Source organism: Crinia signifera, chromosome 5, assembly GCF_055691185.1.
Source record: "Crinia signifera chromosome 5, ASM5569118v1, whole genome shotgun sequence".
Lineage (NCBI taxonomy): Eukaryota > Metazoa > Chordata > Amphibia > Anura > Myobatrachidae > Crinia > Crinia signifera.
Genome location: NC_139221.1, coordinates 311,789,435 through 311,806,158, shown reverse-complemented (window position 1 = coordinate 311,806,158; position 16,724 = coordinate 311,789,435). Strand labels below are relative to the sequence as shown.

The 16,724-nt window shown below is 45.9% G+C and overlaps 1 protein-coding gene across 1 annotated transcript in view; it reads left to right on the top strand.

Moving 5' to 3' along the window:
- The window catches only part of ASNS (asparagine synthetase (glutamine-hydrolyzing)), a 30,967-nt gene extending 20,449 nt beyond the window's left edge, over positions 1-10,518 (top strand). Inside the window, exons 8-12 of the mRNA XM_083189477.1 lie at positions 109-215; positions 2,262-2,362; positions 3,607-3,688; positions 3,786-3,941; positions 10,260-10,518. Coding sequence (XP_083045603.1) covers positions 109-215; positions 2,262-2,362; positions 3,607-3,688; positions 3,786-3,941; positions 10,260-10,469 — 656 coding nt within the window. The 3' untranslated portion in view covers positions 10,470-10,518. The remainder of the gene's footprint in view (positions 1-108; positions 216-2,261; positions 2,363-3,606; positions 3,689-3,785; positions 3,942-10,259) is intronic.
- Positions 10,519-16,724: the final 6,206 nt, after the last annotated feature.

The following is a 16,724-nucleotide window of genomic DNA, read 5'->3' as shown; positions in this document are numbered from 1 at the left end:
ACAAGTACCGAATTTGCAAACAGAGCAATATTGTTTATACAGGAATTTAAGAATAAGCATTTGGTAACACGATTTTGTTGTATTTGTTTGTTTGCTTGTTTGTATCAGGGATGTATTTGATCTCCAAGTACATACGAAAAAACACGGATAGCGTGGTTATATTTTCCGGCGAGGGTTCGGATGAGCTTACCCAAGGTTATATATATTACCACAAGGTTAGTATTTGTTTTTTTTTTCCTTTCTTTGTTTTACTGGGCAAAAGCAGTAATTACATTTACAGGATTTGTGTCACTGTTTCCGACCGGTATAAGATGGACATCAGAGAGGAGTCAGTAATGCCCGGATTCCACACGTGAGGTCGCGCTCTGTCCTGGGGAGAAAGAGAATCCAACCGGATCATTGCACATTAATCAGCGGTGTTTGTTTCAAATGTGCATTTTAAGTAGCGGAGCCAACGACACTCAGGAATACCGTATACGAGTGCAATAAAGCAAGATGTACAATCCAATTACTGCTCTTCTCCATCACAATTTTGAAAACGGAGCAATAACACAAATATGGGAAGTTAGCGGTGATGTTAATAGAGGTCATCATTTAGAAAACAATTCACCTTTAGGAAAAGTATATGCAAAGAGGGTGATTCTGTAGGGCTCGTTAAGCAGCACAAATCTCTGCTCGCTGAAATGCCGCCCCGCCGAATGACCCCCCCTGCTGAATCCCCTTGGTACCTTGCGAGGGGATGTGGTTGCTAATATCAAATTTTGCCGACCATTTTTTCTCCTCTCCTACCAGTCTCACCTGACTTTCATTTCCTTGTGTCTCCGCCAAAGACAGGGCTGGCGCTGATGTCCTGTGACACCAGCTGCCCGCCACCCGGCAGGCTTCGGTCCACCAGCATTTTAATGGGGATGCCCAACGAATGGCCTGGCGCAAATACGCACTCGTGCATAGCCAGGCCCCCACCATCGTCACGGGGCCGAATTCGCCCCGTTCCGAATGGTAATGAATCAGGCTTAAAGGCCAGTGCAGATTGGAGTGTATGCTATCTTCAGGAGCATAGGTAGTTTTTGTTCACACTGGGAGTATGCAGGTTGATTTTAGGCTCTGGATAAAGTAATGTAATTGGGTTCCTACACATCTATTCACATGAATAAATAAAAAAACAACAACTTGCACCTCCTGCGGTCTCCCAACATATTTCCATACAGTGAACGGCTTTCAGCGCTGTGATTGGTGGATAGCTCCAGCCGTTCCCCAACCAGCACGCTGACAGACATACACTCTCTGGCTGCAGAGGATGCTTTGTGTACTACTTAGCGACTGGGCAGCAATCTCTACCTGCCTTCTAAGAAGCTTCAGAGGCTCTGGTGGCAGATGCTTAAAAGCCCCTAGAATTGTGGGTCCCATGGGCAGCTGCCCAGTGTGCCCATATATTAAAATGCAGAGTTGTTTGCTTTTCAGTTGTATCTATGCTTGTGATTGCAGGGACATAACTGAGCTTGAATGGGCTGCTCACATAGCCGGTGTTTACTGAGGTTGTGTTGGCGTATCTGCAGACTGTGCAGCTGCTGGAAGCATGAATTCATCTGCATTCAGGTGGATCTTTGCCCAGATGTTGCTGGCAGGTACTATACCAAACAAAGGGCCTGATTCAGACCCGCTTGCTAAGCAGCTTTCTTCTGCTGCCTAGCGAGTGGGTATACGTCGCCCGCCGACCGCTCGCGCCCTTCTTCCATGTTGTCAGCACCGCTCGCATCGCCTTGGTAACATACGGTAGCACACATCCCCTGGCATGCGGTCAAGCAGGCATCGACCCGCCTGCGTTCCCAGGGAACGGCCAGCGCTTATGGGGGACACCTTTAAACGCTGAGCGTTCTCCTGCTCCACCCCAATGTGTCTGCCCCGGCCTGTCCTCTCTGGAGCTCCCGGGATCTGCACATGCGCAAGTACGTGCATGCACTGACCCCCCCACCATCGAAACAATCAGATCTGAATCACCCCCTAAGTGTACCGATAGGGGCGGTCTGCCCGGAAATTATGGATACAGGTTATTAAATGATTTGAACAATGTGGTCACAGTGCAGGTGGAATTATAACTTGCCCTTAATTCTGTGTCAGCCCCATAGGCTGTTACATATTAATAAAGCCTAACCCAATTTGTTTTAGTAAATGACCCCTGGGGGTTGGGTTCGCCTATGAAGCCAACCAGTGGTTCTTGAGACTTTCTTGGTTCATCATACCCACTAACAAACCTTTTACAGGCACCATCCCCAGAAGAGGCTGCAGAAGACAGTGAGCGTTTACTACGGGAACTGTACTTATTCGATGTGCTCCGTGCTGACCGCACGACTGCCGCACATGGGTGAGTTAGCCACACCCCTTCACAGGATTTCAGAGGCGGGAGGGGAGCAATTAAATTGATTGGGGCCAAGTAAATTTATGGTTTTAAATATGGTTGGACAGACCTCATTGACTGTCAATAAATCTAGTGTTTCAAAGCTGGCTGGTGGAGCTAGAAGATCCTGGTGGCAGGAGATGTCCAGATGGTTTGATTCATAGTTGGTTATGAAGTACTGTAGGTGACCAAGATGAGTTCAAAGAGAAAGGAGAAGAGAAGGTGGCAGAGGAAATAGAAGGGAGGACTGTAAGAAAAAGAGCTAGGACAGAACTCTAGAAGGGGAGGATAGACTTAGAAGGTGTCTGATAAGTTGTAGATGAAGAGATTGTGGTTGGAGGAAATTTTATTACAGATATCTATGTTTTTTTAGAGAGAGAGAAGGGCAAAAGGAAAGAGGAAGGATGAACAAGGTGAATGGTTGGAGAATACACGAGATGTAAACCTAACTCCCTACCCACCAACAACCCTTCCAACTCACCCACATCTTTGGTTAGTTTACTTTGAAAAACCATAGCTATCTGTATCTATGATATCTATGGTTTTTCAGAGTATACAAGAGAAAAATGTAAGGGTTATTGGTGGGTAGGACGTTAGGTTTACATCATGGGGGTGGGGGGCATGGTAAGAGGGAAGAGAGAAAGAGGGCAAGGAAAAGGAAGGTGGGAGGTGGGGCAAAGAGAGAGAGAGAGACAGAGATGGGCAAAAAGAAGCGGGAAGTGTGACCAGGGTGAATGGTAGGAAGGACCCCAGGGAGAGAGAGAGAGAGAGGGGGGGGGGGGGGGGCAAAAGAAAAGGATGACCAAGGTGAATGGTAGAGGAGTACACGAGAGAGAAGGGCAAAAGGAAAGAGGAAGGATGACCAAGGTGAATGGTTGGTGAGTACATGAGAGAGAGAGAGAGAGAGAGAAGGGCAAAGGGAAATATGAAGGGTGACCAAGGTGAATGGTATCGGAGTACACAAGAGAGAGTGAAAGAGATAAGGGCAAAAGGAAAGAGGAAGGGTGATGAAGGTGAATGGTAGGTAGGACACTAAGGGTGCGATGAAGCTGATGAAGCACAGAGATCCAGTGAAATGTATGGGTGAAGGCTCATAAGCAGAGACAAGTGATATGAGGAAGAGGAATGAGAGGGGCAAATGGTACATGAGGAAGGGTAGATCTCTACCATGGTGTGTTGGAATGAAACATTTCTCCTTGTGTCCCTACAAGCCTAGAGCTCCGAGTGCCTTTCCTTGATCACCGCTTTACGGCCTACTATCTATCTCTGCCTCCAGAACTCCGAATTCCCAAGGTGTGGTATAAACTCCACAAATGTACCTGTACTTAATAATGCTCTCCATAGTGTTGTTATATTCTGACTGGTTCCATTATCCTCTGCCTCCGCACAGAATGGAATAGAAAAATACCTCCTGAGAGAGGCGTTCGAGAGCTCCAACCTCCTACCCACAGAAATCCTGTGGAGACCTAAGGAGGCGTTCAGTGACGGCCTGACATCTGTTAAAAAATCCTGGTTTTCAATTCTGCAGGACCACATAGAACATCAGGTACGTGGGCTTACGTTGACATATGAAACAGGTCGTCAGAGTTGGAAGATCGACACATGCATTAGGTCGACAATGAGAAGGTCGACAGACAAAAGGTCGACATGCGGTTTTCATGTTTTTTGGTCACGAATGTCGACATGGTCACCATCAAAGTGTACCGCTGCGCTCGCCATGCTTCAGGCACTATTTGATTCTCCCACCACGCCCTAGTGGATGGTAGGGTATGAAATAACGCCTGTCGGCACATGTCGGCACGAAAGAAAGGGAAAACTCATGTTGACATTTTGACTGTCGACCTTGCCATTGTCGACCGAATGCTTGTGTCGACCATCCAACCCGGTCGACCTTATCCATGTTTATTTCAGGTGTTGACCTAAGCCCTGTCGCCCTTCAGTGTCGACCCAGTGCATGTCAACCTAAATAGCGCGACCTTGTGACCGTATCCCATTGCTTTAATGAAATCTGATGTTTGTAGATAACATGGGACCTGGGGGCGTCTTGGGCGCAGTATTGGTAACTGAGGGGTAGATGTATGACGCAGTGATAACAGAGGAGAAGTGATAAAGTGACTGGTACTTTATCACCGGCCAATCAGCTCCTGACTGTTAAGTTACAGGCTGGGTTTAAAAAGGGACAGTCAGGAGCTGATTGGCCGGTGATAAAGTACCAGGCACTTTATCACTTCTCCTCCCTTATCACTGCTTCATACATCTGCCCCTTGGCACTCCTTGGCCCTAGCAAGTGGTAACCATACATTACATGGTGGATGCACATAACCAGCTCCTGGTACTGGGGTACACTGACTAATAAGTCATCACCGCGTCCACCAACATCCCCACAAACAATCTGCATGATTTATATTAAATTATCATTAATACCTCTTAGATACAAGGCCTGGTGCCCTATTGATACTGGGCTCGCACACTGGGGCAGATGTATTAAGCCTTAACCAGAGATAAATGTGAGGGTGATAATGGGGCAGATGTATCATAGCGGCGCGATAAGCGCCGCTATAATACTTCCTGCTTCGCCTCAATAGCGAGGCGAAGCAGGAAGGGACATCGACAAGATGTATTAACATCTTGTCTGCCGAAGCGGGAGAGCGCTAACTCCCCCCTCCGGCGATGTCCCTTTCTGGAGATAGCGCATCAGTTAATACTGATGCGCTATCTCCTGTCCCCTGGCCAGCCGCACTGGGCATGCGCGGGATCTCGCTGTTCACGCGAGATCCCCAGCGCAGCCCAGACCTAACAGCAGGGACAGCTCTGTCCCTGCTGTTTAGATAGGGCTTCGCCAGCATGATGCTGGCGAAGCCAAAGCAGGCTTCGTGCGGAACGGTCAGCGATGCTGACCATTCATACATTCGGCCTGCTATCATTTTGATAGCAGCGCCGATATGGACAGGGGAGCATAGCACCCCTGTCCATTACCGCATCCCGGCTCTATCATACATGGGGGAGAAGCGGTATCAGTGCACATAACGTGCGCTGATACCCTTCTCCCCCATAACGACGGATAATACATCTGCCCCAAAGAGAGATAAACGTCCAGCCAATCACCTGCTAACTGCCATGTTACAGGCTGTGTTTGAAAAAAGTCAGTAAGGAGCTGATTGGATGGACGTTTATCTCTCCTTACCACACTTGCGTTTATATTTAGTTAAGGCTTAATACATCTGCCCCAGTGTGAGATACCAGGCTGGGTGCCCTATTGATGCCAGGAATGCTGCATGTGTCACTTTCTGATGAATAGTGTCTCTATAGAGAGAATTCGCTGACATATCGCTTTCTGGAAACACAGTGTCTGTGCGAAGGCTAGGGTTACCACCTAGGACCTTTAATTCCGGACACATGTTAATTACACAGGTTCTGTGGCAGTTTAAAATCAGGTGAAGTGGAGTCTTGAAGTCAGCCAGCCACAGAACCTGTGTAATTAATATGTGTCCGGAATTAAAGGGACTATGTGGTAACCCTAGCGAAGGCCAAGATTGCATCCCAGGATTCCTGGGGTGGGGGCATGGGGTGTAACGACAAGGCTGATTTCAAGCTGAAACGTTGCCAAATATTAGTGAGCAAGGTTTACGTTGCATGTTATAAGTGGAATAGAGAAAAGCAGCACTATTGGGGTATTTTCCATGAAACTGGACCAGCGAACCCTGGACCCTGGGGAGGTGAGTATGATTTTTTTTTTTTACATAGTCAGACACACACAGCTGATCACCCTGGCCCCTTCTCCGTGCAGCTTACTCTGCCTAGGAGCAGAGAAAGCTGTGCAGAAGCTTCCAATTTGCAACTGAGCCCTGTGATTCACCAGCTTATTACAGGGTTGCCTACATGACCCTCTCCTTCAGGGAGAAAATGCTTTGTCCCTGGACTTCCCTGGTAATGTATGATTGCCATCACCTGTGATGACACCTTTCTTATCAATTACCTAGCTCCCCACAGGTGATGGAAATCCTACATTACCAGGGAAGTCCAGGAACAAAGCATTTTCGGTACTTATGTAGTATCTGGGCGCCCGATTTTTTGATTGTATAAACCTGTGGCGAGCGAAGCGAGCCACCGAGCCCGAAACGTGGCGAGCGCACGCAGATTATTTAAAATGTATTCCATGTCACCAAAATAATCCGCGTCCGCTCGCCACGCTTCGGGCTCGGTGGCTCGCTTCACTCGCCACAGGTTTATATCCAACTCCATGCCCACTTGGATAGTAGGGAAATGAACAGGATCATTTTTACATTGAATCCTATGGAAAATCGGGTCCATCGCATTGCATCGCATGCGATTTGGTCGGATGCGATGCGATCGTCCCGACTTCAAAATCGGGCGCCCAGATACTACATAAGTACCGCATTTTCTCCCTGAAGGAGAGGGTCAGGTAAGCAACCCTGCGTTATTATCACAGGGCCAAATGCAACATTTTTCACATTTTTTTGTTGTTAATTTGGCCAGATCACATTTCCCCTTATAAGTATTGGAAACGCGATCTACTTACTAAAAACAATTGAAGGGTTTGGAGCAATTTTTTACGAAAACTGCTCCAAAAGCTCTTAACTATATTCAGGTGAAACTAAAATAATGTGAAAAGGGTGTGGAAACACACTTTTTCACATTATTTTACTAAAAATAGTGTTAGTTAATAAGCCCCTAATAGAGCTGTAATTAAAATGCAAGAAGAGGGCTGTGAGATCAGAAGGGAAGAGGGCCCTGCTCCAATGAGCTTACAGCAGGGTTGCCTACCTGACCCTCTCCTTCAGGGAGAAAATGCTATGTGGACTTCCCTGGTAATGTATGATTGCCATCACCTGTGGGGAGCTAGGTAATGAATAAGAAAGGTGTTTCCCCACAGGTGATGGCAATCATACATTACCAGGGAAGCCCAGGAACAGAGCGTGTTCTCCCTGAAGGAGAGGGTCAGGTAGGCAAGCCTGGCTTACAGTCTAAATGTATAAGAAGAGAAATGTCTTTATGGAGCAAACATGGCAGGGAGAATTCTACCTAGAACACATTAGGGCATATACGCCAGAGGAACCTGGGCAATTGTGCCCTAAAGTGTAAATTTAAGTTAATATTTCTACAGAAGATATACTCATATCATCCAGTATTGCTGGTGAGAAATACTCAAGAACACCACTAGGGGGAGATGTTGCATTGTGATATTTTTTCACGTGTTTTACTAGGTCAGTCTTCTAAGCTTCCTGTCATTGTTATGTATACTACCATCTATTACCTGAGCATCACAACCACACAGTGACTCACATGTGCGTGTCCCTCACTGTCAGAGATCCCAAAATAACAAACTTAATATATTACAGGGTTGTCTACCTGACCCCCTCCTTCAGGGAGAAAATGCTCTGTTCCTGGACTTCCCTGGTAATGTAGGATTGCCATCACCTGTGGGGAGCTAGGTAATTAATAAGAAAGGCGTTTCACCACAGGTGATGGCAATCCTACATTACCAGGGAAGACCAGGAACAGAGCATTTTCTCCCTAAAGGAGAGGGTCATGTAGGCAACCCTGATATATTCTTTGGAAATATTTAAAGTCAAGTAAAATAATTTATTGTCACTACAACATTAGAGACAATGCATAAGCATAAATACTCAAAAATCACACAATGATATTAAAAATTCTGCAATTGGCCAGTGCGGCATCCTAAGCACCTGTAACGTTTCTTAGAAGAAAACAGGGTGGAAAAAGAGAATAGCAAGGATGACTTGGATCTGAAATGATCTTATTAGCCGTAGCTTTACTCCTCCTAGCAAAAATGTCATTCATCCTAGGCAGAGATTGGCCAGTGATTCTCTCCACAGCCTTAACTAGGTGGTCATGGTCTGAACACCTTAATTTCCCATGCCACACCGTAACAGCATACAGTAGGTCAAAAGTCTCTCATTCACACAGCAATAGAAATACACAAGCGTGGGCTTGAGTAGCCCTGCTGCACAGAGTCTCCGCACAAAGAAAATACGTTGTTGAGCCTTCGCAACCGCAATTGAGGTATGTGAGGACATGTCAGATAGATTCTCAGTAAAGGTCATCTCTAAAAACATAATGCTACTAACCCTCTTTACCTCCTCTCCATTCAGAAACAATGGTGGATCTCCTATATAAGGCGTGGCCAAACTGTGGCACTCCAGCTGTTGTGAAACTACACATCCCAGCATGCCTTGCCTTAGTTTTAGCATTCCCTAATAGCAAAACTGTGGCAAGGCATGAATGGACTGGTAGTTTCACAGCTGGAGGACCATAGTTTGGACATGCAATCTTCTAAAATCTATTACCACCTCTGTAGCCTTTTTAACTATTTAAGAATAATTAACAATTAAACAGACCCGCTACCATGGTATCGTCAGCAAATCGCAAATCTATTTGTGTGTGTGTGTGTGTGGGGGGGGGAACGTGATATGGCAAAGTTGCATAACATAGAGGAGTGGAGAGGACATTAATTGGCTCCGGTTTAGGCTCACAGCCACTAACACCCACCACTGGGGACTGCCGGACGGGGTCCCGACAGTCGGGATCCCGACAGTCATTAACCCGACGTCGGGATCCTGACTGTTAAAACACTGACGGCCGGGTTCCCGACGGCCGTCGGCTATTTTCCCTCGTGGGGGTCCACGACCCCCATAGAGGGAGAATAGAATAGAACCGTGCCCGCAGCGTGGCGAGTGCAGCAAGCCCGCAAGGGGCTTTGTTGCGCTGGCTACGCTGTCTGAGACCAGGCAGTCGGGATCCCGACGTCGGGATAATGACTGTCGGGATCCCGACTGTCGGTGAATCATACCACACCCCCACTGGGATCCCGGGGGCCCAAACACAGAGTGGGTCAGTGAAGCAACATGTGGCAAAGTTGCATAACACAGAGGGGTAGAGGACATTGATTGGATCCACAATTAGTTCACAGCAACTAACACCCGGGGGCCAAAAAAAGGGGTCCTGCAGCTACAATGTGGGTCAGGGACTGGCACTACTAGGGATATCTGTATCTGACACTGCTGGGGACATGATACTGTATGTAACTGGCACTACTGGGGATATCTGTACCTGGCATTACTGGGGACATCTGTATCTGACACTGCTGGGGACATGATACTGTATGTAACTGGCACTACTGGGGACATCTGTATCTGGCATTACTGGGGACATCTGTATCTGGCATTACTGGGGACATCTGTACCTGGCATTACTGGGGACATCTGTACCTGGCATTACTGGGGACATCTGTACCTGGCATTACTGGGGACATCTGTATCTGGCACTACTGACGACATCTGCAGCTGACACTACTGGGGACATCTATAACTGACACTACTGGGGACATCTGTATCTGGAACTACTAAAGAATAATAATAATAATAATAATAAAGAAAATGATTACTTGGCACTCAAAGTCAGTGCCTGAGATTGTACACAAAGTTTCATGTTTTGATACCTTGTTTCGTGCACAAATAAAATATATTTGGTGCATTTCATGTGTTTGATGTGTTTATACAACATAAATGCAAGATCCCTCATTGAAATATAAAAATATTCAGAAATAGTGAATAATCCGTTATCCAAAATACTTCTGGTTTTGAGCATTTTGTATAAGGGATATTCCACCTGTAATATTGTGCGTCTTCTGAAATAACCATGCAGCTATGTGGATTGTGGGAACCAGCCTATTGCTGCTGATGCTTTCTTCATATAATCTGTAATGTTCTGTATGAGTGCTCTCTGGGAAAATCCATTGTCCGGGCATTGAATTTAAGTGAACGGACATTGATGTATCTGTTACTGATTGACCTCCCATTGTGTACCGAACCTTAATCTGCAGGTAGATGACAGTATGCTGGAGAAGGCTGCTGACACGTTCCCCTTTAATCCTCCCAAGACAAAGGAAGGCTACTTCTACCGGCAGATCTTTGAGAAGTACTACCCAGGACGTGCTGATTGGTTGTCTCATTACTGGATGCCCCGCTGGATCCAGGCCACTGATCCCTCGGCCCGCACACTCAAGCATTACAAGTCTGATACCAATGCATAGAGTCTATTCAGCCATTCATTCCTACTTTCAATAAATTCTCATTTCTGCATTTTTCCTTTGTTCAGTAATTCGGCTGCGAGCAATGCTTTCCATAGGAACAGCTTTATACCAAAGCATTATGTGCGATTTGCGTGGGGATTCCTACTGCTGGCTACAATCTATAAACTCCACACCATGGGCCAGAATCTCTAAGCTTCAAAAGTGATAAAATGAAGAGTGATATACAGCCAGCCAATCAGCTCATACCTGCCATGTCACAGACTGTGTTTGAAAAATGTCAGATAGGAGCTGATTGGCTGGTTGTTTTTCACTCTCCATTGTATCACTTTTGAAGCTTAATGGAGTTCAGCTTAATTGGCCCAATGACTGGCCAATTAAACTCTTGCCCTAGGTGCCATGAGGCAGGTATGCTAACCTCAACGCCCTCAATGCTACCCTGTAATAAAAGTTCCCATTTTAAATTGATCCATCGTATGAGACTTATCAACAAGTTCCTGATATCCACTTTAACCCTTTGAGTGCCAAGCGAATTGTCAAAATAGGAGTGAAAGATGTCAAACAAACATTCTTCTTCATCATTCAATGACCTGTAACGATTACCTTATATAGGAAAAATAAAAAATACATGTATTTGAATTTATATAACAAATGTGAGCGACGCTGGCAATTTTAGCGGATATTTTGCAAATCTCTCACAGAGATGTTGGCACTCAAAGGGTAAAATATATATATATATATATAAGCCGTACTGTATCTCTGAATGCTTTCATTTCTCAGTGTTCAAGAGGAATAATAAGTAATGGATAAGGTGGAGTACCCCTAAAAATGGGTGAGGTTTAACCTTTTGCTGTCCCAAAATTTTTTTTTGCATTTAATTCAAAAATGGTCTGCATTGAATGTTGAATGATGTTAATGTTCTTACAGATGGAGCCGCTCTCATTAGAGTCGGACAAAATGGGGGGCGCGGGCACAGGACGCTCCCGCGCTCCATTCTGTAGGAATCCCTGCATCCGGCTGGCGGTCTTCCCCACTCGCTGCCGCTCCCAATGGCGGATTCAGGGGGGGGGGGGCACCTGGGCACGTGCCCCCCCTGTCATTTCTTTTGTAGCTGAGGACCAGGGCTTTCCAACGAGCCCAGCCCCGTGTCTCTAGCCCCCGAGATATCGCCTGGCAAAGCTGTAATGTTTTTCCCCATAGGATAATATGGGACCCGTTAATTCCGACCCCCACCCGGTTCCGATGGCTGCCAGTTCCTCTCCTGGCATCACAGAAGCTTGTTCAATTTCAAATCGCTGGGCCTTCAATTTAATACCAGGCTGGTCCATATTGGTCAATCGGTTCCAGAGATATTGCGGATAAACCAATTTTTTTATTTTTGAAATGTAATGTCAAGGCTGTTCATGTTCTTTGAGGGCAGATTACTCTGGAACCAAATGTTCTAGTTTCACTGGACCAAAATCATTCAAAGCCCACTCAAAAGTTCTTCAATATGATACTTGTCTCATGTAAATGGGTCAGTTGGTTCCGAAGATATAACCGGTTAAATTAGATAAATGGTTAAAGGGGGGAGGGGTGGTTTTCTCTCCCCCTCACACCATAAAATGCAGGGACTAGGCTGGTGTAAAAGGGGCCAACCTGGGAATGCATTTTCTGGTGTGAAAGGGGTATTATTTCAAATAGCCGGGACCTGAATACGGCCTGACTCTGCCACTGTCAGTGGCTATCACTTCTGCCTGGCAGCGGCTGTCCCCCATTTACCACGAGCATGTATTTCCCCTTGGCAATGAGCATGTAATCCCACATGGCAACGAGCATGGAACCTCTGGCAATGAGCATGGAACCCTTGGCAATGAGCATGTAGAGAAGCAGCACTTATGTAGCATAATTTTTAATAGGCATTATGGTGTTTGGCATAATACATAATGGACATAATGGCGTGTAACTTAACGTGTAATGGACATGTCTGGTGTAAATGTTTAATGCGCGCCTTTGGTGGACAATGTCCCTGTTAATGAAGCGTATTGTGAATTTTGGCTTAATCTGTGTGGCATTATGTGATTTCTGGCTCAATCCGTGTGGCATTATGTGATTTCTGGCTCAATCCGTGTGGCATTATGTGAATTTTGGCTCAATCCATGTGGCATTATGTGAATTTTTGCTCAATCCATGTGGCATTATGTGAATTTTGGCTCATTCTATTTGGCATCATGTGTAAGGGTGGGGAAAGGGGACTGGGGTGGAGAACCCGCGCACAAGTAGCACTTACTCAATATTGTGTGTAATTTTTACCCATTGTCTTATTAGAGGGTCACTACAACCTGAGCAAATATAACTGGGCTTTTTCTTCTTGCTTTTCAAATTTCTTAATTTCCTCTATAATCGACATAGGCTGCAGCTGCTACATTTTGTCTGCACTGTGTAACGCCGACCTCCACAATAGGTGTTGAGGTCTAACCCACATACCATTATAAGAATTTCTGATGTGACCATATTACAAGTTTAACATTTCGCTAATGTTTTGAGACTTAACAGTGTTCAATCTGCTATCACCAACTGAGAAGACCTCTGTACCAATACCCAAATTTACGGGCTAAATTTATACAGTACTCATTATCTCAGATTTGAGGTGGTAGCAGGGTGCATCTCTAACTACTATCAGCTACCCAATGCTGAATGAACTCATTTGAGATTTTCCTAGATGCACTCCACATTTAATTGTTTTTGTGTTGTTTGTCAGTCAGTCAAAAAACAAGTTTTTTATAGATAAATAATAAAAGTTATGTTTTAAACCCATTACATAAATCTAAGAAATCTTTTTCTCTAAGCGTGCCCCCAAACAAAGGAGAGTACTTTTTTCTTCCTTTCATTAATATCATGAGTAAGGGGCAAGTATAATGGGGTCTAGTATTTTGTTGCATAATGTGTAGAAGTTGTATATGGTGTGGTACACTACACTCAAGGACACGCCCCCTGTTGAGTGGCCACACCCCCTTTTCTGGAGCGCGCCTTCAGCGCGCGCACAACTACATCCTTCACTTTTGTCGCCATGGTGGGCCTGCATACTTTAAATGCCAGGGTCTATTTTTAATCCCATTCCCACCCTCTCTCTGCCGCTCTCTTAGCATGTACACTGGCACCACTAACACCGCCCCTCCCCCACCCAAACCCTCTTTTATCATGGTGCCCCCCGTCATTTTATCCTGGATCCGCCCCTGGCCGCTCCCTGCCTGTCTCCCTGAAGCGGAGACGGGCAGGGAAGCACCCGGTCTGGGGGAGGGGCAATGCATATTTTGTAATTTTTTGGGGTATTTTTGGAACTTTTTAAAATTATTTTAGGAATCAGCAAGTCTCAGTTGCTCTTGCTGTTGCCTTGTCTTTTAGCATCAGAGGACACTCTGCCCAGAGACTGATTTCGTTTAGGAGGCATTGTAGCTCACTTGAACCCCTAACCCTCCCAATTTTGCTTCCCAAATCAATTGCCACCCCTCTGTGAAGTTTTCATCTAAAGGTCCATAACAGGCTCCACTGGTCATTTTTCTACATGGCTTCAACCAACAGGAAGTCACACCAGGAACCCAAGCACTCAGTTAGGCATCCCAGGCCATTTGCCATCCGTCTGTGACATTTTGATCGAAATCCATTTAGTGGAAGGCACAGAACACGCTCCTTGGGTGAAAGGTCTGCCCTGCGTACACCATCTTGACAAGGGACAGTCTCCTGGTTACTTCAGTAGGCATCCCAGACAATTTGCCATCCCTCTCTGAAGTCCATATCCGTCTAGCGGAAGGCACTGAACATGCTACCCATGCCCACTGTGTGCCCGGCTTACACATCTCTGTGGTCGGTTTCCCGCATCTGGCCACATTTGCTTTCTTAAACCATGTCCTCTGCCGCCTGTATGTTATGCAGCTTTGCGATATCTTGCTTCCCTGACCCATTTTGTATAGTGGCCGGACCCATTTTTGTGCAAACGGGGTCTGAATTGGAGGGTCTCAGTGGCCGTAAACCTAATTTGAAGATATGAAGATCAATCCCAGAAGGCCTAGAACACGAACAACAAATAAAAAGTTTCTTCATGGAGACATGTCGCCGAAACCGCATTTCTGTGATTTCATCCGATATGTTCCGGGACATTCACTGGAGAGGCTCCAACAGGTAATGTGGTTCCAGCAGTCACATCAGCAAACTACCACCCTGTCACTGACTATACACTGGACACCTAGATACAATAGTCACTGGTCAGCTGGTCCAGCATTGGTCACACTGACCCAAAGAGTAGACTATTTAAACCACCTACCCAAGCACTACCCTCTAATTCATAGATGGGCAAAAAAGGTCCCTCAGCTGTTGATGAACTACACATCTCAGCATGCCTTGCCTTAGTTTCGCTTTTTTACCATGCTGAAACATTTGCAAGGCATGCTGGGATGTGCAGCTCATCAACAGCTAGAGGCCGGTTATTGCCCACCCCTGCATTAGTCACACCCATGAGGTTCTCTTGTATGTGTGACTGTGTGTGTGTGTGTGTAGGCTATGGGGAGACTTATCCTTGTCTTTGACTGGAGTTTTCCAGAGAAGTCATTAAAACTTAAGACCGGGACAAACTATCCTGTTTGTTATGGCAGATTTGTGTGCAGGCACGATGTGAATAAGATGCTTATCTGGGGAAACCGCATGGATGTCCGGTAATTTAATTTGTACAGATGGAGCGGGCCTCGCTCTTGCAGGGGATGGCGGAAGATTCGCCATCCGCCATCCCCCGCCAGCCGCCATCTAATCTGCGAAAGGGGGCGCGCGCGCACGAGATGCGCGCGCATCCCCTTCTGATGGCGTTTCGCCCTGGTCCCCGCCAGCTTGCCGGCGGTCACCCGGGGTCCCCGCCGCCTCCCCGCTCTCCCACCTAACCCTGTTAACCCTGTCCATCTCCCTGAAGCGGAGACGGACATGGTTCCCGTCGCCCCGCCCCGTTGGCAGATCGCCAGCGGAGACAATCTGGCGATTCACCAGCAAGAGCGAGGCCCGCTCCATCTCGCACTGTATAGAGCAGAATGAGGAGGCGTATGAGGACACAGCTGTATATTGTTAATGCATTACCTGCCTTTCACAAATGACATCAGATAATTGATAGTGTTCCCTGTGATATTGTCACTGGGAGTCGTGTCTAGAATTTGGAATGAAATATTCCCTTGTGAGAGCAATAATATTCAGTATAACACTATGGGGAGCAATTACTAAATTCAGAGTACTATTAAAGATGGAATGTTGCCCATAACAACCAATCAGATTCTACTTCTTATATGTTTAACATCTTAAAGAAGATAATAGATAGAATCCGATTGGCTGCTATAGGTAACTTCCATCGCCAATAGAACTCTCATCTTAGTAAATTTACTCCTATGTACTAAGCTATGTACTATCTACTAATCCTTTAACAGAGATAAAGTGGCCAGAGATAAAGAACCAACCAATCAGCTCCTAATTTTCATAATACATCCTGGATTTGAAAAATGACAGTTGGGGGCTGACTGGTTTGTACTTTAGCTCTGGCCACTGTATCTCTCTCCAAGGCTTAGTACATGAGCCTCTTTGGGACTATGTACTACAGCGGAGGTGGAAGTTTTTAGGAAGCTGGATGGCTGTCAGACAATGTCTATGTTGACAGTCAATAAGTTGCCACAATATGGTCGACATGACTCACCCACCATGCCCCACCACAGCGCCGGCTCCCTCAAGCCACCACTTGGGCTGCAGAGCCATTGATACGCCCACTGTTACCAACTAATCAGCTTCTGTTATTGTATTTTTATATGTATCTTCAAAACCACCTTTTTTGCCAAAATGTTAAATAAAAAGAAATAAAACTGAAAGTAGCAAAAAGTATATAAAATGAATTTAAGCATTAAAGAGAGCAGTTTTTACTTCTGCAGCCACCTCCGCCCCTACTCCCAGCATGGAGATGCTTTAATTAATTAAACTCAATAAGATTTGCCTTCATCTGGGAACATGAAGAGGGCCTCTTTATTAGTTGAATAAAGAGGCCAAGCAATTCATTAGTCGCGGTGTAGCTTAATTTACTCGCCAGTACCCTGTCCTCTCCCCACCTAAAACGTAATGATATCTGTAAGGTCTGTGATGAAAGAAAGTGGATTAAAAACATCTAAAGGTATGAAAAAAAAATAAAAAACGGAGAGGTTCTTTTATCGAACACTGAAATAAAATCCCTTCCAAATCTACAGGAACAAAGTGACACGGTAA